The 15,170-nt window shown below is 40.9% G+C and overlaps 1 protein-coding gene across 9 annotated transcripts in view; it reads left to right on the plus strand.

Annotated features, from left to right (window-relative positions):
* Positions 1-15,170, plus strand: part of CLYBL (citramalyl-CoA lyase) — a 283,074-nt gene that overhangs the window by 108,369 nt on the left and 159,535 nt on the right. Inside the window, exon 1 of one of the 9 annotated variants that reach the window (XM_025441107.3) lies at positions 817-1,369. The exons of 7 other annotated variants lie outside the window; for them this stretch is intronic. In XM_025441107.3, the coding sequence (XP_025296892.1) occupies positions 1,356-1,369 (14 nt within the window). In that variant the 5' untranslated portion in view covers positions 817-1,355. Of the gene's footprint in view, positions 1-816; positions 1,370-3,198; positions 3,336-15,170 lie in introns of those variants that run through there. One more of the 9 variants, XM_035704420.2, reaches the window with a different exon arrangement.

Raw genomic sequence — 15,170 nt, forward strand, 5'->3', positions numbered from 1 at the left:
CTCCTTCCCATTCATGCATGAGGGAACAGTTGTGCCCTGTTGTGGGGATGTTCCGCTGGGTTTCAAACAGTAGGGTTTCTTTTTATTCTCTTCTAAGTAGTACAATGGGGCTGAATGTCTGTTGCAGAATGCACACACTAATATGCCAGGTTATTTGGTTTCTAAGAAGTCAATAAAAATACTACATTTAGTCTCAGCCTTTGGCTTGCTTTTTCCCTGTTTGCCTTTCATGTCTTCGGTTATAAATCTGTTTGTTTGTTTCTGATTATGAAATATAATCTTCCATATTAAATCAAAGCATGGAATCAACAAACAGAAAAATGTTCCTGTCGGTGGAGTATTTTCACACTAGCAGATTTGGCAGTCTGCGCCCTCCCTTGATAAGAGCCTTGAAACAGCCGCCAGAGCTAATTAATGGTAGCTAAACTCAGAGTGAAGGAAAAAAAGAGTGGATCACAAGTTGGTCTTGGCAGAACTTTCCAGTGTGAGAAAGTACCACATCTCTGCATTTAGAGGTTTGCAACTTTGGCTATTTTCCCCCAAGTCACCTTGCTTGATTGTTGTTTTATGGGGGAGGTAAGTATGAGCATGAGTGTGTATACTGTTATAAACACAGACCCAAAGTCCATCCCAGCAGTAAAAGGCTAAAGACATAAAAAGCTAGAGATGTCTTAAGACACTTTGTTCTCATATTCAGGAACAATCTTCAAAATCCTCCTTAATGAGGTCATAAAAGAAAAAAATGGAACAAGTGTTCCTTGTGTATCTCACTAGGGCATGCCATCAGGGTCACTTGCCACCAGTATCCTATTTAAAAAGGGATTGGGGTAGTTCAATCAAGCATTGCATTAAGAGAGAGACTTTGATTAATTCCTTCTCTTTTCTTTTGTGCCACAGATAATTTCAGTAAATTTGTGATACTTTCTGCTTAGCCATTGCTGAGGCTTAAAGTTCTTGATGCGTCATGCTGAGTATTAGCATTTATCGGGCCTACTTGGCGATGGTGAAGAGGAGTGTATGCTCCAGACAGCTCTCTAATCTTTGACAAGCAGGGCTGGTCTTTAAACATGACCATTATCTGAGATCTTAGCGTAGGGAAGTTTCTACTCTCAGGTTGGTGGAAAGAAATCTTGGTAAAAGAAGGAAAAAGACTCAACAGTAAGGAAGATGGTGATTTATCACGGTTAACTTTTTTAAAGGTACTGGATCTGCCTCTTAACTCAGAAACGCACAGCTTGGGTAAGTTTCAGGGATGGCTCTCAAAGGAAACAAAAGCAAGAAAGGGACAAGTAAGTCCTACCACTGTGTGCTTTCACTGAGGCTGCTGTGGGGGGAGTTGCAGATTGGCCCCCGCGATGGTCAGGATCAGGTAGGAAATTGGATTCTATTGTCATTTGTTTTCTCTTATTTACCAACTTTGTTTGTTGAGAGGCCATCGGAGATATGAAGGGTCATTTAGCACTATGCTGCAGAAACCCAGGGTTGAATATTGTTAACTCTTTCGGTTGTTTTGACCTAGTAGCAAATTAGGGTATATTTCAAGCACTTAGTTAAAAAAAACTCAAGCACATACCTATTGTATTTTTTATAAGCTGATTTCGAAAGGGTGTATCGTGTTTACTTTATTGCAAATGCAAGGTCTGTTAGGTGTCTGTATATTTAGGTGTCATTGAAAAGTTGGATTTGGGTTCTGATGGACTGGAACGGCTCCCAGGGGCCATTGTGATGGTGTGTAAATCCCTTTTTGTTTGTGGGTTTACTCACTGGACGCACTAGATCGGCTCTCTTAGGGCTGCTGCTTTCTGTTCTGATAATTCAGTCACCGCACATGCGCATGAAGGCAACAGGTTAATAGTTTTAAGAAGATAGTTTTAGATGTGTGTGCAGATAGAATCTCTTTGCTTCCAGTTAAAACATTTGTTTTCAGCTAAAGTGAGGTAGTTGTATTTATTTTCATGAATTCATACATCAGATGTGTTTTTATTAAGGCAAGTTAAGGCAAGATTTTAGAATTAATTTTAAAGTACATCTTATGACAATTACTACTGTCCTGCTAAAGATTTAATAGCCAATCATAAGAGTTTTTTAAATTATTAGTTTAAAATGAATAAGATATTAGATTTCTCATAGATTCTCTTTTGGTATTGTTTCCAGATTAAACACCAAAGCTGAACTTATTCATTCATTCATCGAATACTAATTATTAAACTCCTACTTTATGCTAGGCTCATAGAATTACAGCAGCATTGTTATCATTGTCAATATAATTGGTTTTTAACTCATTTCTACAGTGATTATTATAAATTGTGGAAACCTCTAAGTATTTAGTTTTTGATAATCAGCTTTAACTGTGGGAGTGAACATGTTCTCTGTGAAGCATGTCTGTGAATAGATTACTCAGGCCTGACCATAGTTCTTGGAATACTAACCAAAGTTGCATGCTTGATAGATGTTTTCTTTTTGTCTCTTTCAAAAAAAAAATTTTAAAGTTTATTTATTTCATTATGTAATCTCTACACCCAGTGTGGGGCTTGAACTCACAACCCTGAGATCAAGAGTTGTGTGCTCTCCTGACTGAACTAGCCAAGTGCTCAAGTAGATTTTTTCATATTTGAAACTGTAAAGAGCCATGGAGGCAGAGTAGTGTCATGAAAAAGATAAAGGCTGTCACTTACTTTTTTTTATCTGAAAGGGAAAAGCCACTAAGTCAAGACAGTGTGAGAATAAGTTCTCCGATTGTGGTGAAGGAACCAACACAGGGCTTTGCTCACAGTGACTCCTCTGTGAGTGCCCCACCCCCTGCTTATTCCCAAGAAATAGGTATCTACAGGGCATCCAGTGTTTGCAGTCTGATTCCCATCATGCATGTTGAGGGTCAGAAAGTTACTTAGTCATGCTTTCTCTGTGCCACCAAAAATGGTGTGAAGATGTCCATTTGGAACCTCACACTGTAGAAAATCCTCAAAGACTCAGGTTCAGGGAATACCTGCTTCATTTGCTTTATATGAAACACAATTGCATACATTTTGGTATTCCCTACAATGGAAATACTCTAAATGCTGCTTTTTTACACAAAATCAGCATGATAATTGCTGAGAAGAAAGAAGTCACAGCCTTTACTTTCTCAACAAAATCAAGCCTTCCACCACATTTCTTCCAGGGTTGCAGGTTCTTTTTTGGATAAAGGTCTCACAGGGCAGACTGTCTTCTCATATAATCGGAGGACTATGATCCTCTGGACTCCTCATCTTCAGAAACCAAGTGGGAAAAAAATTGATGAACACAAGCACGTTTCAGCCTCCTTCAGACCTCCTTATGGTCAAATCTGGGATCCAGTAAGTAGCAAAAATAGGTCACCTAGCAAATGAGCTATTTCCTTTGAAACATAATGCAAGTGAGAGATCTGGGCTTAAACATAGACCTAGTTCTCTCTCCCATAGCTAATGTATAATAAATACAAACTGAAGAAAATTATCCTTTTAACCTTATGATAGATATCACAGGGAATGATACCATTGCCTTTATTTACAGAGGATATTAGGATTGATATTGCAGGTTCCATTATACTGCTTTTCATGTGTTTTATGATGAGAATTCCTCAAAATCCATTCAGTATAAATTGGAACCTTCTCAATACTTAATTAAAACCTAGAAGCTTGAGGATCCCTGGGTCCCCCAGCGGTTTGGCGCCTGCCTTTGGCCCAGGGCACAATCTTGGAGTCCTGGGATTGAGTCCTGTGTTGGGCTCCTGACATGGAGCCTGCTTCTCCCTCTGCCTGTGTCTCTGCTTCTCTCTCTCTCTCTCTATGTCTATCATGAATAAATTAATAAAATCTTAAAAAAAAAACTTAGCTTTTTTGAGATATTCAAGACAGTTGTTTGTTCTGCTTTGGAATGCTGAAAACTTTCTGCATAAATAGTGCTTTGCTATTAGAGCTAGAAAAAAGCATAATGACAAGGACCATCTCATTGTTTTCTTCTTGTAGATCAAGTTGAAGGACTGTATTACGTGTTCTCACTCATTAATAATTGGAAACAAGTAGCACTGAAAAGAATGATTCAAAAAAAACTTTTTTTAAAGATTTTATTTATTTATTTATTCACAAGAGACGGGGAGAGAGAGAGAGAGAGAGAGAAAGAGGCATAGGCAGAGGGAGAAGCAGACTCCATGCAGGGAGCCTGACATGGGACTTGATCCCGGGTCTCCAGGATCAGGCCCTGGGCTGAAGGCGGCACTAAACTGCTGAGCCACCCGGGCTGCCCGAAAAAAATGATTCATACTGATTTTTCTTGTCTTTTCAAAATGTGAACCCTAGATGAGAGAGTGTGTTTTTGTGTGCTGTCAGTATGCCTTATATATTGCTGGTGACCAGCAAATGTACTCAGTCATTTATATGAAGATAATATATGTGTGATCTTAGCCAAAAGGCCCTCCACTTATATGTCAATTGCTAAGCCTGTCTTTAATGGCCTTTTAGATTGGACTCCTTTTTTTGTTTTGTTTTTTAAAGATTTTTATTTATTCATTCATGAGGGACACACAGAAAAAGGCAGAGACATAGGCAGAAGCAGGCTCCATGCAGGGGCCCCGATGTGGGACTCGATCCTGAGACTCCAGGATCATGCCCTGGGCTGAAGGCAGGTGCTAAACTGCTAAGCCACCCATGCATCCCTAGATTGGACTCCTTTTTCAGCCATCTGCTTGAACCAATTATGCTTTAAGGAAAAGACACAGGAAGTGTCTTTGATTGATGTTACTTACTGTAAATGTGTCTCTGAAGCACAGTTTCATCTGGTCAGTAAGATGTCTGCCTTTGGATACATGGGTCTGTTTTGACTGAATATCCTCAGAGTTTGATGAGCTCTTGAAATGTGCATAAATAGGATAGGAAAGAGAAACCATGAAGATACATCGCCAGCCCTTCCCTCCCCTCCAGAGGGAACCAAAGAAAAGTGCAGATGGCCATTGGCCCATGGACTAGACACTCCAAAGTCATTGAACTATTCTTTTTATTTCTGTCGGTTAACAACATATAATTTTCTTCTGTTTACAAAAGTTTACAAAAAAGGAGAAAGAAGAGCACTGCATCCTGGACCACTGTCAGCTTGTACTTGAGTGTTTTGCATGTATGACTGTCTCGACCCCTAGATGCCACTGCACCCCACTCCCTGCGCCAATCAGTGCTTTGTTACTATTGTCAGTGTTGTTGCCAGACCAGCCCCTGGCTGGACAGTGGCAGGGCCTGGAGTGCTATCTTTCTGGGAGCCTGTCACCATAGCTGTGGATCTCAAGCTACACCAGCAGGTATTCAAGAAACTGACCTCCTAGTTGGGCAGTGAAGGTGTCACATTCCTGCTTTAATGTGTTCCATCCAGTATCTGGGTCTACCTCTTGCAGTTTGACTAATGTATGTAGTAGAACTGGTCTGCATCAGTCTGCAGGTGCATGGACAGTGTGGCAGGCCTGGTGGCAAGCAGGAGGCACAGCAAATGGGCCCTATGGGGGCAGCCCCAGCACCAGCCAAGTCTGCACAGAGAGCAGTTGGCTACATCACTGATCTCTTTGTTAGTTAGGATCAAGGATTGTCACTTGAAGCACTTGCCCCTTTGTCTTTCCTCAGTACAGGCCATACTAGGTTGAAGAGGAGGGGCAAAGTGGTTCTCTACCCATGCAGGGATGGGTGGGACTGGGGGACAGGGCAGCTTCTGAGCAGTAGTTTGTAGAAGGAATGGCGACACATGGGCCCCAGAGCCCAGGGAGCAGCAGAGCAGCCCAAGATGATTCTGTAGGGAAGCCAAGGTACAAAGGCTACAGCCTGGAGTCTCAGTGGAGAAGACCATGGAACCCATAACTAGGAGCCTGAGAGAGGACCCCTCCCCCAGGAGCCCCAGAGCAAGCTCCTCTGGTCAGGGTTCAGGAAGGAGGGTCATGGATTTGTAGTACTTTGTTAGTATAGGCCAGATACTGGCAGGTTGCGCCATAATAAGAAAAATAAACAAGGATGAAAAGTTATGTGGATTAATACAGTCAAAATAGGGCTAGCAAAGCCTGCTTTAAAAGTTGAAGGTGAGGCAGCCCGGTGGCTCAGCGGTTTAGTGCCGCCTTCAGCCCAGGGCCTGATCCTGGAGACCCAGTATCAAGTCCCACGTCGGGTTCCCTGCATGGAGCCTGCTTCTCTCTCTGCCTGTGTCTCTGCCTCTGTGTGTGTGTGTGTGTGTGTGTCAGGAATAAATAAATAAAATCTTTTAAAAATTATTTAAAAAAAATAAAAGTTGAAGGTGACTTGGGGCACCTGGGTGGCTCAGTGGTTGAGCATCTGCCTTTGGCTCAGGTCATGATCCTGGAGTCCTGGGATGGGGAGCCTGCTTCTCTCTCTGCCTGCGTCTCTGCCTCTCTCTGTGTCTCTCATGAGTAAATAAATAAAATCTTTTTTAAAAAGTTGGAGATGACTTTAATTTCTTAAATAAAAAGCCTAGCAGTGGACTGGCTTGCTTTCAAAAAAAGGATGCCGGGGAGGGGAGGAGAATGCCTCAAAGCATTGAAATAAAACTTACTGGTGATTCCACCAAAAGAATGGAAACATTCGCTGTTGATTAGGCTGATAGGTGATGGATTCAGATGGTGATACAAGGATTCAGACGCATGTAAAGATAGAGGTTATGAGGTGAGGGAGTGCTAGCAGGAGAGTGTGGATGCACATTTGTAATGCACAGGGTGTGGGGCGACATGGACAGTGGCAATACTGGGTGATGGAGGGGGTGCAGGGAGAAGAGAACGGAGAAATCTCCTGAGAAAAAAAGGTCTGTGCTGGCACTTCTAACTTCTTTGTTTTCTTGCTAAGGAGTAAACTGAATAACAGACTTCCCACAATGCGGTTTCACATTGCTTTAGCTTTTCAGGAACCAGTACTTCAGTTTTTTAGTGAGAACTGTCACTATGCTCCTCTGTTGGAGGCTATTGGGATGACATATTTTGAAGCACAGGAAGTGTAGGTACTCTTGCATGAATAGTACCAATGGCTATGCATTTTAACAGTATATTCTGTTGGGGCTTCACTTTTATTAAGAGTATATAGTTGTTTCTTTTCTTTCTTTTTTCTTTGTTCTGTATATAATATATAAAAACTCCCATCTTCCAGACCACATTGTTTTAAGGATTTCAGCATTATGTGGCATTTTAAAGGTGTTATCTTCTTTTTTCTCTTTTCAGAGAGAAATTGATTTCCTGTGTATTTTAAGCTATATCCACAGGAGGATTATGATAATGAGTCATTGTTTTGTAATTTTGCTATTTTAAGTGAGTTTAAAATAAAACCTGTGGCTAGTTCATGATCACTGGGAACATATCCATAAACCTTAGATGCTATAAATATGTTGAGAGCTTAAAAGTAGAGTTAAATATGAAAATAGAGTGTTGTAATAAAAAAGGTTTTCATTACCTTCACCCTTCCTATCAACAGGACAATTTTATATTTCACCCAAAGATATTTAAGAATACATCATCTTCCTCAGAAATCTCTTTTGAGTATGAGGCACCTGGTTGGCTCAGTTAGTGGAGTGTGCAACTCATGATCTCGAGGTTGTGTGTTTGAGTCCCACATTGGGTACAGAGATTACTTAAAAATAAAATCTTTAGGGGCACCTGGGTGGCTTAGTTGGTTAAGCATCTGCCTTTGGCTCAGTCATGATTACTGGGGTCCTGAGATAGAGCCCAATATTGGGCTCCCTGCTCAGCGGGGAGTCTGCTTCTCCCTCTACTTCTGCCCTCCCTCTACCTCTCTTTCTCAAATAAATAAATAAAATCTTTTTTAAAAAATAAAATCTTTTAAAAAAAGGAAAAAAAGAAATTTCCTGCCTATGTATCACTGTTTTCTATTTGAATGATTAACATATGCACATTAGTTAGTAGGCAAATAGTATAATTTTATTTGTTCTTCCAATTCTCTACAAATAATTATTATCACTGTCATACAGTTAAGGAAGGGAAATTTATACAAAGCTAATTTAAGATACTTGGTTTTCGCACCCATTTATTTACACATTTATAAATTTAATTATCATCTACTGTATGCCTGGTATAGTGCCAGGGTCAGCAACAAGGCTGCTTTCTAAAATCACAACTCCCTAAAATCATGGCTCTTGGGCAGCCCTGGTGGCGCAGCGGTTTAGCACCGCCTGCAGCCCAGGGTGTGATCCTGAAGACCTCGGATCGGGTCCCACGTTGGGCTCCCTGCACGGAGCTTCTCCCTCTGCCTGTGTCTCTGCCTCTCTCTCTCTCTGTGTCTCTCATGAATAAATAAATAAAATCTTTAAAAATAATAATAATAAAATAAAATAAAATCATGGCTCTTAAAATCAGTTCTTTATCTCTGTTTTCACCCCTCCAATATTCTCTTCTACCTTATCATTGTTATCAAAGCTTTGTGTTAATTTTTAAGATTTTGTAATCCCAGTGACGTGTAATATGCAGTAGGTATGGTCAGAGAAGAGAAATCTTTAAGAAATTTTAATTACGAGGTGTGGGGGGGATGACTCTAGCAGAGAAATGATCAGACTTGTCCATATAGAGATGGAGGGTTGCTCAGGCTGAACTGAGACCCTGTTGTGACTGAAACTCTTTCTACTTTATTGTTCAAATTACTGCCGTGACTTCCTTCCCTCTCCTCATTTGCCTATTCCTCTTGCTTTTTTATCTTCTGTGTTACCAGTGTACAACATAGTGGTGTTTAACTACTTCCTGAAAGCATTATTAGTCATCAGGAGCACTAGTTCGTTATGGATGTAGATAAATGGGTAGTCAGCCCATCAACTACGAGTTGGACTAATTTGGAAAATATGGTTCCTTCCCTCCAAAGAAACTGCTTATACTCCTTTGGACACTTCAGTAAAATAACTATGTGCATTTCCCCATTCATTATGAACAACTAGAATCAGGGTGTCCCGCTTGATGCTAGAACTGGAATTTAATTCACAATGGCAAAGAAGCTTTACCTAGAATGTCTGTCCACAGGAAAGGAGGGGGAAAGGCCTTACAACTTCCCTCTCCCTTTCCGTTTTTGGTGAGCCTTCGACTTTTCTTCCTTGTGATTATTATTGAGTAGAATGTAACCCCAAATCTTTCACCAGATGTTGCCTCACCATCTTAAAGGGAAGAAGAAAATTATAATGGATGTTTTGAATGTGCTCAACTTTTGTTTTGTTCAGAGCCAAACTGAATGAGGCAAAGAAGTTAAAATCTTTTCTTGTTCCATCTGAGTAAGCATGAAAACCTACAATCCTTAATCTTTTAAAAGAAAAATAACCCTCCTCTGTTTGTGGGATTTCTGATTCATTTCTTCCACCCTGCTCCCCTGTGCTGCATTTTTGTAGTCAAATTCTGTCTGGACTTTTGTGAGCCAATAACCTCCCTCCTCACCCCACTCCCCTCTCCTCCCCCACCTCTACCCTATGATCACACAAAGAGCAGGGAGCCCACAAAAGAGTGAGTTTCTGGGTTTTGTATTTAAAAGGAGGATGAAATTCTGGTAGACTTAGGAACACAAAACTGATTTGTTAAAACTTTACCAAAAAAGAAGTTTTTTGGCCTCAGGATACGGGGAATAAGGAAAGTGGGAGAAATTGAGGTTTTGTTTTTTTTTTAAATGCCACAAACAAGTGAATATAACATACTTTTTGTGATTCAACACTAAGTTGACTTTAGTGTAGCACAAGCTAGTTGGTGTGGTAGCAACTTCAAACCTCCAAAGTTAGCAAGTAATATAAAAAAAAAACGAGAATCCCATGGGAGGGCAGTGGGGAGCCCTGGAAACTTTGTATTTGTTGATATCTCTGAATAATAAACAGGGCTGGTGCATGGCTGCTGTTCAAAGCTGAGAACCTGAGTCTTAACCATTTTGCTCTGTTGCCATGATTGTGGTGAGGGCACTTCTCTGTAATTTGGGTCCTATGTCTGTGTACTCTGGGTCTCCACGGTGTTTATTTTTATTTTTTATTTTTATTTTTTCCACAGTGTTTAGGTTTGTCTTAGGCTAAACCCTTAAATAAGTATTCAAATTTTGCTCACTACTACAGGCCAAATTTTGCTCACTACTTATTTTTATACAGCTCTTGAACTGAGTTGGTTTTTCCAGATGCATGCTCTGATGAAGGGAACATATTTACCATTAACTCCCAATTAAGCAAAATGCTATTCCCCACCCCCCCACCCCCCCACCCCAGCCCCGCAAAGAAATTCTTCTCTTGGTTAGAACTATATTATCAAAAGTTGTACTCAATTTTATTTTGAGTTTCATCAGTTAAAAAAATATGGGAAATTTGTGTTCTCTCTTGTACAAGTCCTTGTATAATATCCCAGCATTTATCTCTCAGCTCACTATCTGAAATAGTTACTATCTAACCCTTTCAGACAACATTTGCTGAGCCTTCTTCTAGACTGTCCTACATAGAGACAATTTTGAAGGGGAGGGAGGAGGCATTCTTGCTATCATTCCTTGTTTGAATATCTGTTTTGATTTTTTTTTTTGAATAGTGAAGCTCTTCTGATCAATATATATGTCAGTTAATATGTTCTGGCTTGTGCACTGCCCTGAGAAAATGTATCAGTTGTTAATGTGGCACAGTATTGTCAGCAGCTGCCCGTTTGAAAATTTACAGTTACTGAATAAAATAAATTTAAAATTATTAAATAAAGTTACTGAAGTTTAGAAGTGCTCCCCTATATAAAATAGGTGACAATAAGAGTATCTATTTCATACAATTGTTGAAAGGATTAAGAGAACTGTAAATAAAGAACTCAATAGATGTTAGAAAGAACAAAGTCTACCATTGAGAATTTAGGTTTGGGGATCCCTGGGTGGCGCAGCGGTTTGGTGCCTGCCTTTGGCCCAGGGCGCGATCCTGGAGATCCGGGATCGAATCCCACGTCGGGCTCCCGGTGCATGGAGCCTGCTTCTCCCTCTGCCTGTGTCTCTGCCTCTCTCTCTCTCACTGTGTGCCTATCATGAATAAAAAATAAAAAAATAAAAAAAAATAAAAAAAATAAAAAAAAAGAGATTTTAGGTTTGTTTGCCTTAGAATGAGTATGGCTACCTTGTATTTTAACATTTCGAATCTGTGTATTATCCCTTGTGCATTTGGAGTTACCTAGATAATGCTGCTTTGCTCCTAAGCTTCAGATAATACAAATCGTAATGGTTGTATCTCTTCAACATGATTCTGTTGGAAATACTTGTTTAAAACAAAATTATTAGTTAAGTCTAAGATAATTTTTTTTTTAAGATTTTATTTATTTATTTATTCATGAAAGACTGAGAGACAGAGAGAGAGAGAGCGCCAGAGACAAAGGCAGAGGGAGAAGCAGGCTCCATGCACCGGGAGCCCGATGTGGGATTCGATCCCGGGTCTCCAGGATCGCGCCCTGGGCCAAAGGCAGGCGCTAAACCGCTGCGCCACCCAGGGATCCCAAGTCTAAGATAATTTTAAAGCATAAATGAATCCTATCAGAGAGCCAAAAGGGGAGGTTTTTTGATTCAGAAAATTTCAGGATATTGGATTGTCACTGTTCTGCTCACTGTAACAGAGGACAGGATCAGAAAAAGGACAGTTTTTTGGTGTTTTATATGGTTAGTGTTTACATCTGGGAATCTAGCACATGCACGAAGCCAACATATTAGTTAGAGATGGGCATGGCATTTGCAAAGAAAGAAAATCACTGGTGAGGGGCGCCTGGGTGGCTCAGTCAGCTGAGTGTCCAGCCTGACTCAGGTATGATCTTAGAGTTGTGGGATCAAGCCCCAGATGGAGGCCTGAGCTCATCAGAGTCGGCTTGTCCCTTTTCTTTCCCCTCTGCCCTTCCCGCCCTTGCACGTTCTCTGTCTCTCTCAAATAAATAAATATAAAAATCTTTTTAAAAATATGGATAGTGATTATATTTAAAAACAACAACACTGGTGATAATTGAGATGAAATCAGTGAGTTCACCTGTGCTCTTCCTCATCCTTTTGCACCCACAATGCACCTTTTGCCTCTGGAGTTTGCCCCCTTCCAACATTGTTACCACCTCTGAGAAGCCTTCTTTGAATGCCTCCTCCCACTCCTGGGCTTCTGGCCTCTGTTTGCCTTAGAGACCCCTTCTTGGGTCTGTCCCTCTACCTAGACTTCAACTTCCCAGACAGCTGATTCTCTCCTCATTGATATCCCCAGGGCTAGGCTTAGGTATCTAATGCCTATTTGTAGAATCATTGAAAGAAAAAAATTGCCTAACATTAAGATAAAATGAATGGCAAAACCCTTTGGATTTTCCTCTCTTTTTAGATGTAAGATTAATGTGCATAGGTAAACATGAAACATTATTTTAGAGCTGTTTAAAAATTCATAGGTATGCCAAAATTGGTATCTAGTTTGCCCAACTATTAAGTTCTGAAGACCCAGAGGGTTATATATTATAGAGGAGATATAACTTGACGTTTTTATTTTCTGCGCTGCTTACTCTTAGCATGGATGAGGGGTCCCAGTCCCATTGGTAGGTGTGTTTCCCAGATGTGGCAGAGTGCCTCTCACCATCTGTGTGTGTGGGGGGGGGGGTGGGGGGGACAGCACACCTGTAAAAAATCCCAGGCAACACTCTGTTCCAGACCCCCATGTCTAACTCAAAGAGGTCAGAGAAGAGGAGGGGGAAATGCCTTCTTTTTAATAATAGTGGCTATTATTGATTGGACTTCCTGTGTGTGAGACATTTTATTTTATTTTTTAAAGATTTTATTTATTCATGAGAGACACAGAGAGAGAGAGGCAGAGACATAGGCAGAGGGAGAAGCAGGGTTCATGCAGGGAGCCTGATGTGGGACTCGATCCCAGGACTCCAGGATCACGCCCTGGGCCAAAGGCAGACACTCAACCACTGAGCCACCCAAGCGTCCCAATGTGAGACATTTTATCAGGTGTTCCCTGCATTCACTGATTTCTCACAGAAATCCCAACTCATAATATGAACCTAAGATTTAGGGAGACCAAGTAACACACTGAAGGTGTCACCAGATCCAGGTGTGCTGGATTCCAGAGCCCATGCCCTTAACTGCTCTGATTTCCTTACCACTCACCTCCTTTCCAGGGAAGTAGAAGAACAATTCAGAGATGGCAGGTCTGGGGACAAATGACCCTTTCTTTCTCCTCATAGCACAGACTAGCGGAGTCAGGTGGGCAAGTATCACTATCCTCTCTCCTTGAGCTCAAGAAAAACAACTCTGAGTATTAGAAGTTAGTTATGTCCTGGTCATTGTCCCCTTATTCTCTCATAACTCAGAGGAGAGTCATCACACACCCCTGGATGTGGGTAGACTGCAAGTTGCAGGTGAAAAGTGAGGCAAACTGCACGTATGACCTCCAACTTTTAGGAAAGGCTAGCTCCTGTGGACTTGAATTCTTCTAACCATTTTTGATGGGATTGTGCAGAAATACATGTGAGTTAAATCCATTGAGTACTACGTGCTAAAGTTCCAGGCAAGGAGAAATAAGCTGCATGGTAATTGAGAATGAATTTAAGGAAGAAAATTTTATTATTAATCAAGGACTTAATTGCCTCTGGGACATTTTAAATAAATGCCACGCCATACTTAAGGAGCAATATTCTGTAAGTGAGATGCAAAAATTCTTTAATTAAACCATCGTGGGTATTCCCTGATTGAAGTATCTGTCTTTATCTTCATAGTTAAGCCTTCATGATTCATGTAACAACTCAATCAGGGATTGAGTAAATTAAGGTCTCCTTGAAAGAATAGCTCAATTGCATAAAATTGATTGAAATTATTTCTGGGACAGTCTTCATTGTACTTATTTGTATTGACCAGAGCATATTTTTGGTGTATTTGCTATTTAGTAGTCTTATAGAGTAAGCTGTTTTTCAGCCTGCAAGGGACAGATTGTGGCTATTGCATAGTACAGCACAGGCAATTCTTAGACTTCATCTGAGCAATGGAACAAATATAATTGTTTAATGACCATGGAGAAACCCAATGATGATGACCATCAGTTAACCAGTAAAGAAGCCAGTAAGTCAATCAGTCAACAAACACGAGTGTGGCTACATGTAAGGCCTCATGCTAGATGCTGATAAACTTGAGTCAGTGTCCACGAGCCAAAGGGCCGAGTTCTTATTGCCAACTGAACAAAGCCAAAGACTCAGATTCAGAAACAGACTAAGGAGATTTGTGAGCTTTCTCATTGTACATGGAAAAAACAAAAAACATGAAAATGAGATATTCAAAATTTTTGACTTATGAGATTCCTCACTTTGAGTGGCAGAAGCCCTTGAATGGAGCTTGGTGAAGTCTTGTGAAAAGAAGAGTGGGGACCAGCGCCTGGGTTGGGGGTGGGGAATGAGCTGCCAGCACATCTGTCCTTGTCCCACTCTAAATTTTCCTTTAGTTGGACACTCAGCTACAATTCTCATTGTGCCATAAACAGAGGTCTTTGTGAGAATTCAAAAAGTATACAAGAGTGTACATCAGAGGCATTTAAAAAAGTTTGTAATGGTTTGTTTTGCCAAGCTTACACTGTGATTTCATTTAAATTTTTTTTCTTTTTTAGATTTTACTTATTTATTCATGAGAGACACAGAGAGAGGCAGAGACATAGGCAGAGGGAGAAGCAGGCTCCATGTAGGAGCTGGATGTGGGACTTGATCCCAGAACTCCAGGATCACATCCTGAGCCGAAGGCAGATGCTCAAGCACTGAGCCACCCTTACACTCCTTAATTCTTAAAAAGAGAAAAATTACTATCTGAAGCTACCAAAATCTTCAAACATATGATCACTTCTATTTATTTGTTTGTTTATTTAGTACAAGCCGAGGGAGGGGCAGAGGGAGAGGGAGAGAGACTCTAAAAAAAAAAAAAGGGATCCCTGGGTGGCGCAGCGGTTTGGCGCCTGCCTTTGGCCCAGGGCGCGATCCTGGAGACCCGGGATCGAATCCCACATCGGGCTCCTGGTGCATGGAGCCTGCTTCTCCCTCTGCCTGTGTCTCTGCCTCTCTCTCTTTCTCTCTGTGTGACTATCATAAATAAATAAAAATTTAAAAAAAAAAGAGACTCTCAATCAGACTCCGCACTGAGCATAGAGCCCAACGCGAGGCTTGATCTCACAATCCTCAGATCATGACCTGAGCCAAAATCGAG

The sequence above is a fragment of the Canis lupus genome, chromosome 22 (genome assembly GCF_003254725.2).
Source record: "Canis lupus dingo isolate Sandy chromosome 22, ASM325472v2, whole genome shotgun sequence".
Lineage (NCBI taxonomy): Eukaryota > Metazoa > Chordata > Mammalia > Carnivora > Canidae > Canis > Canis lupus.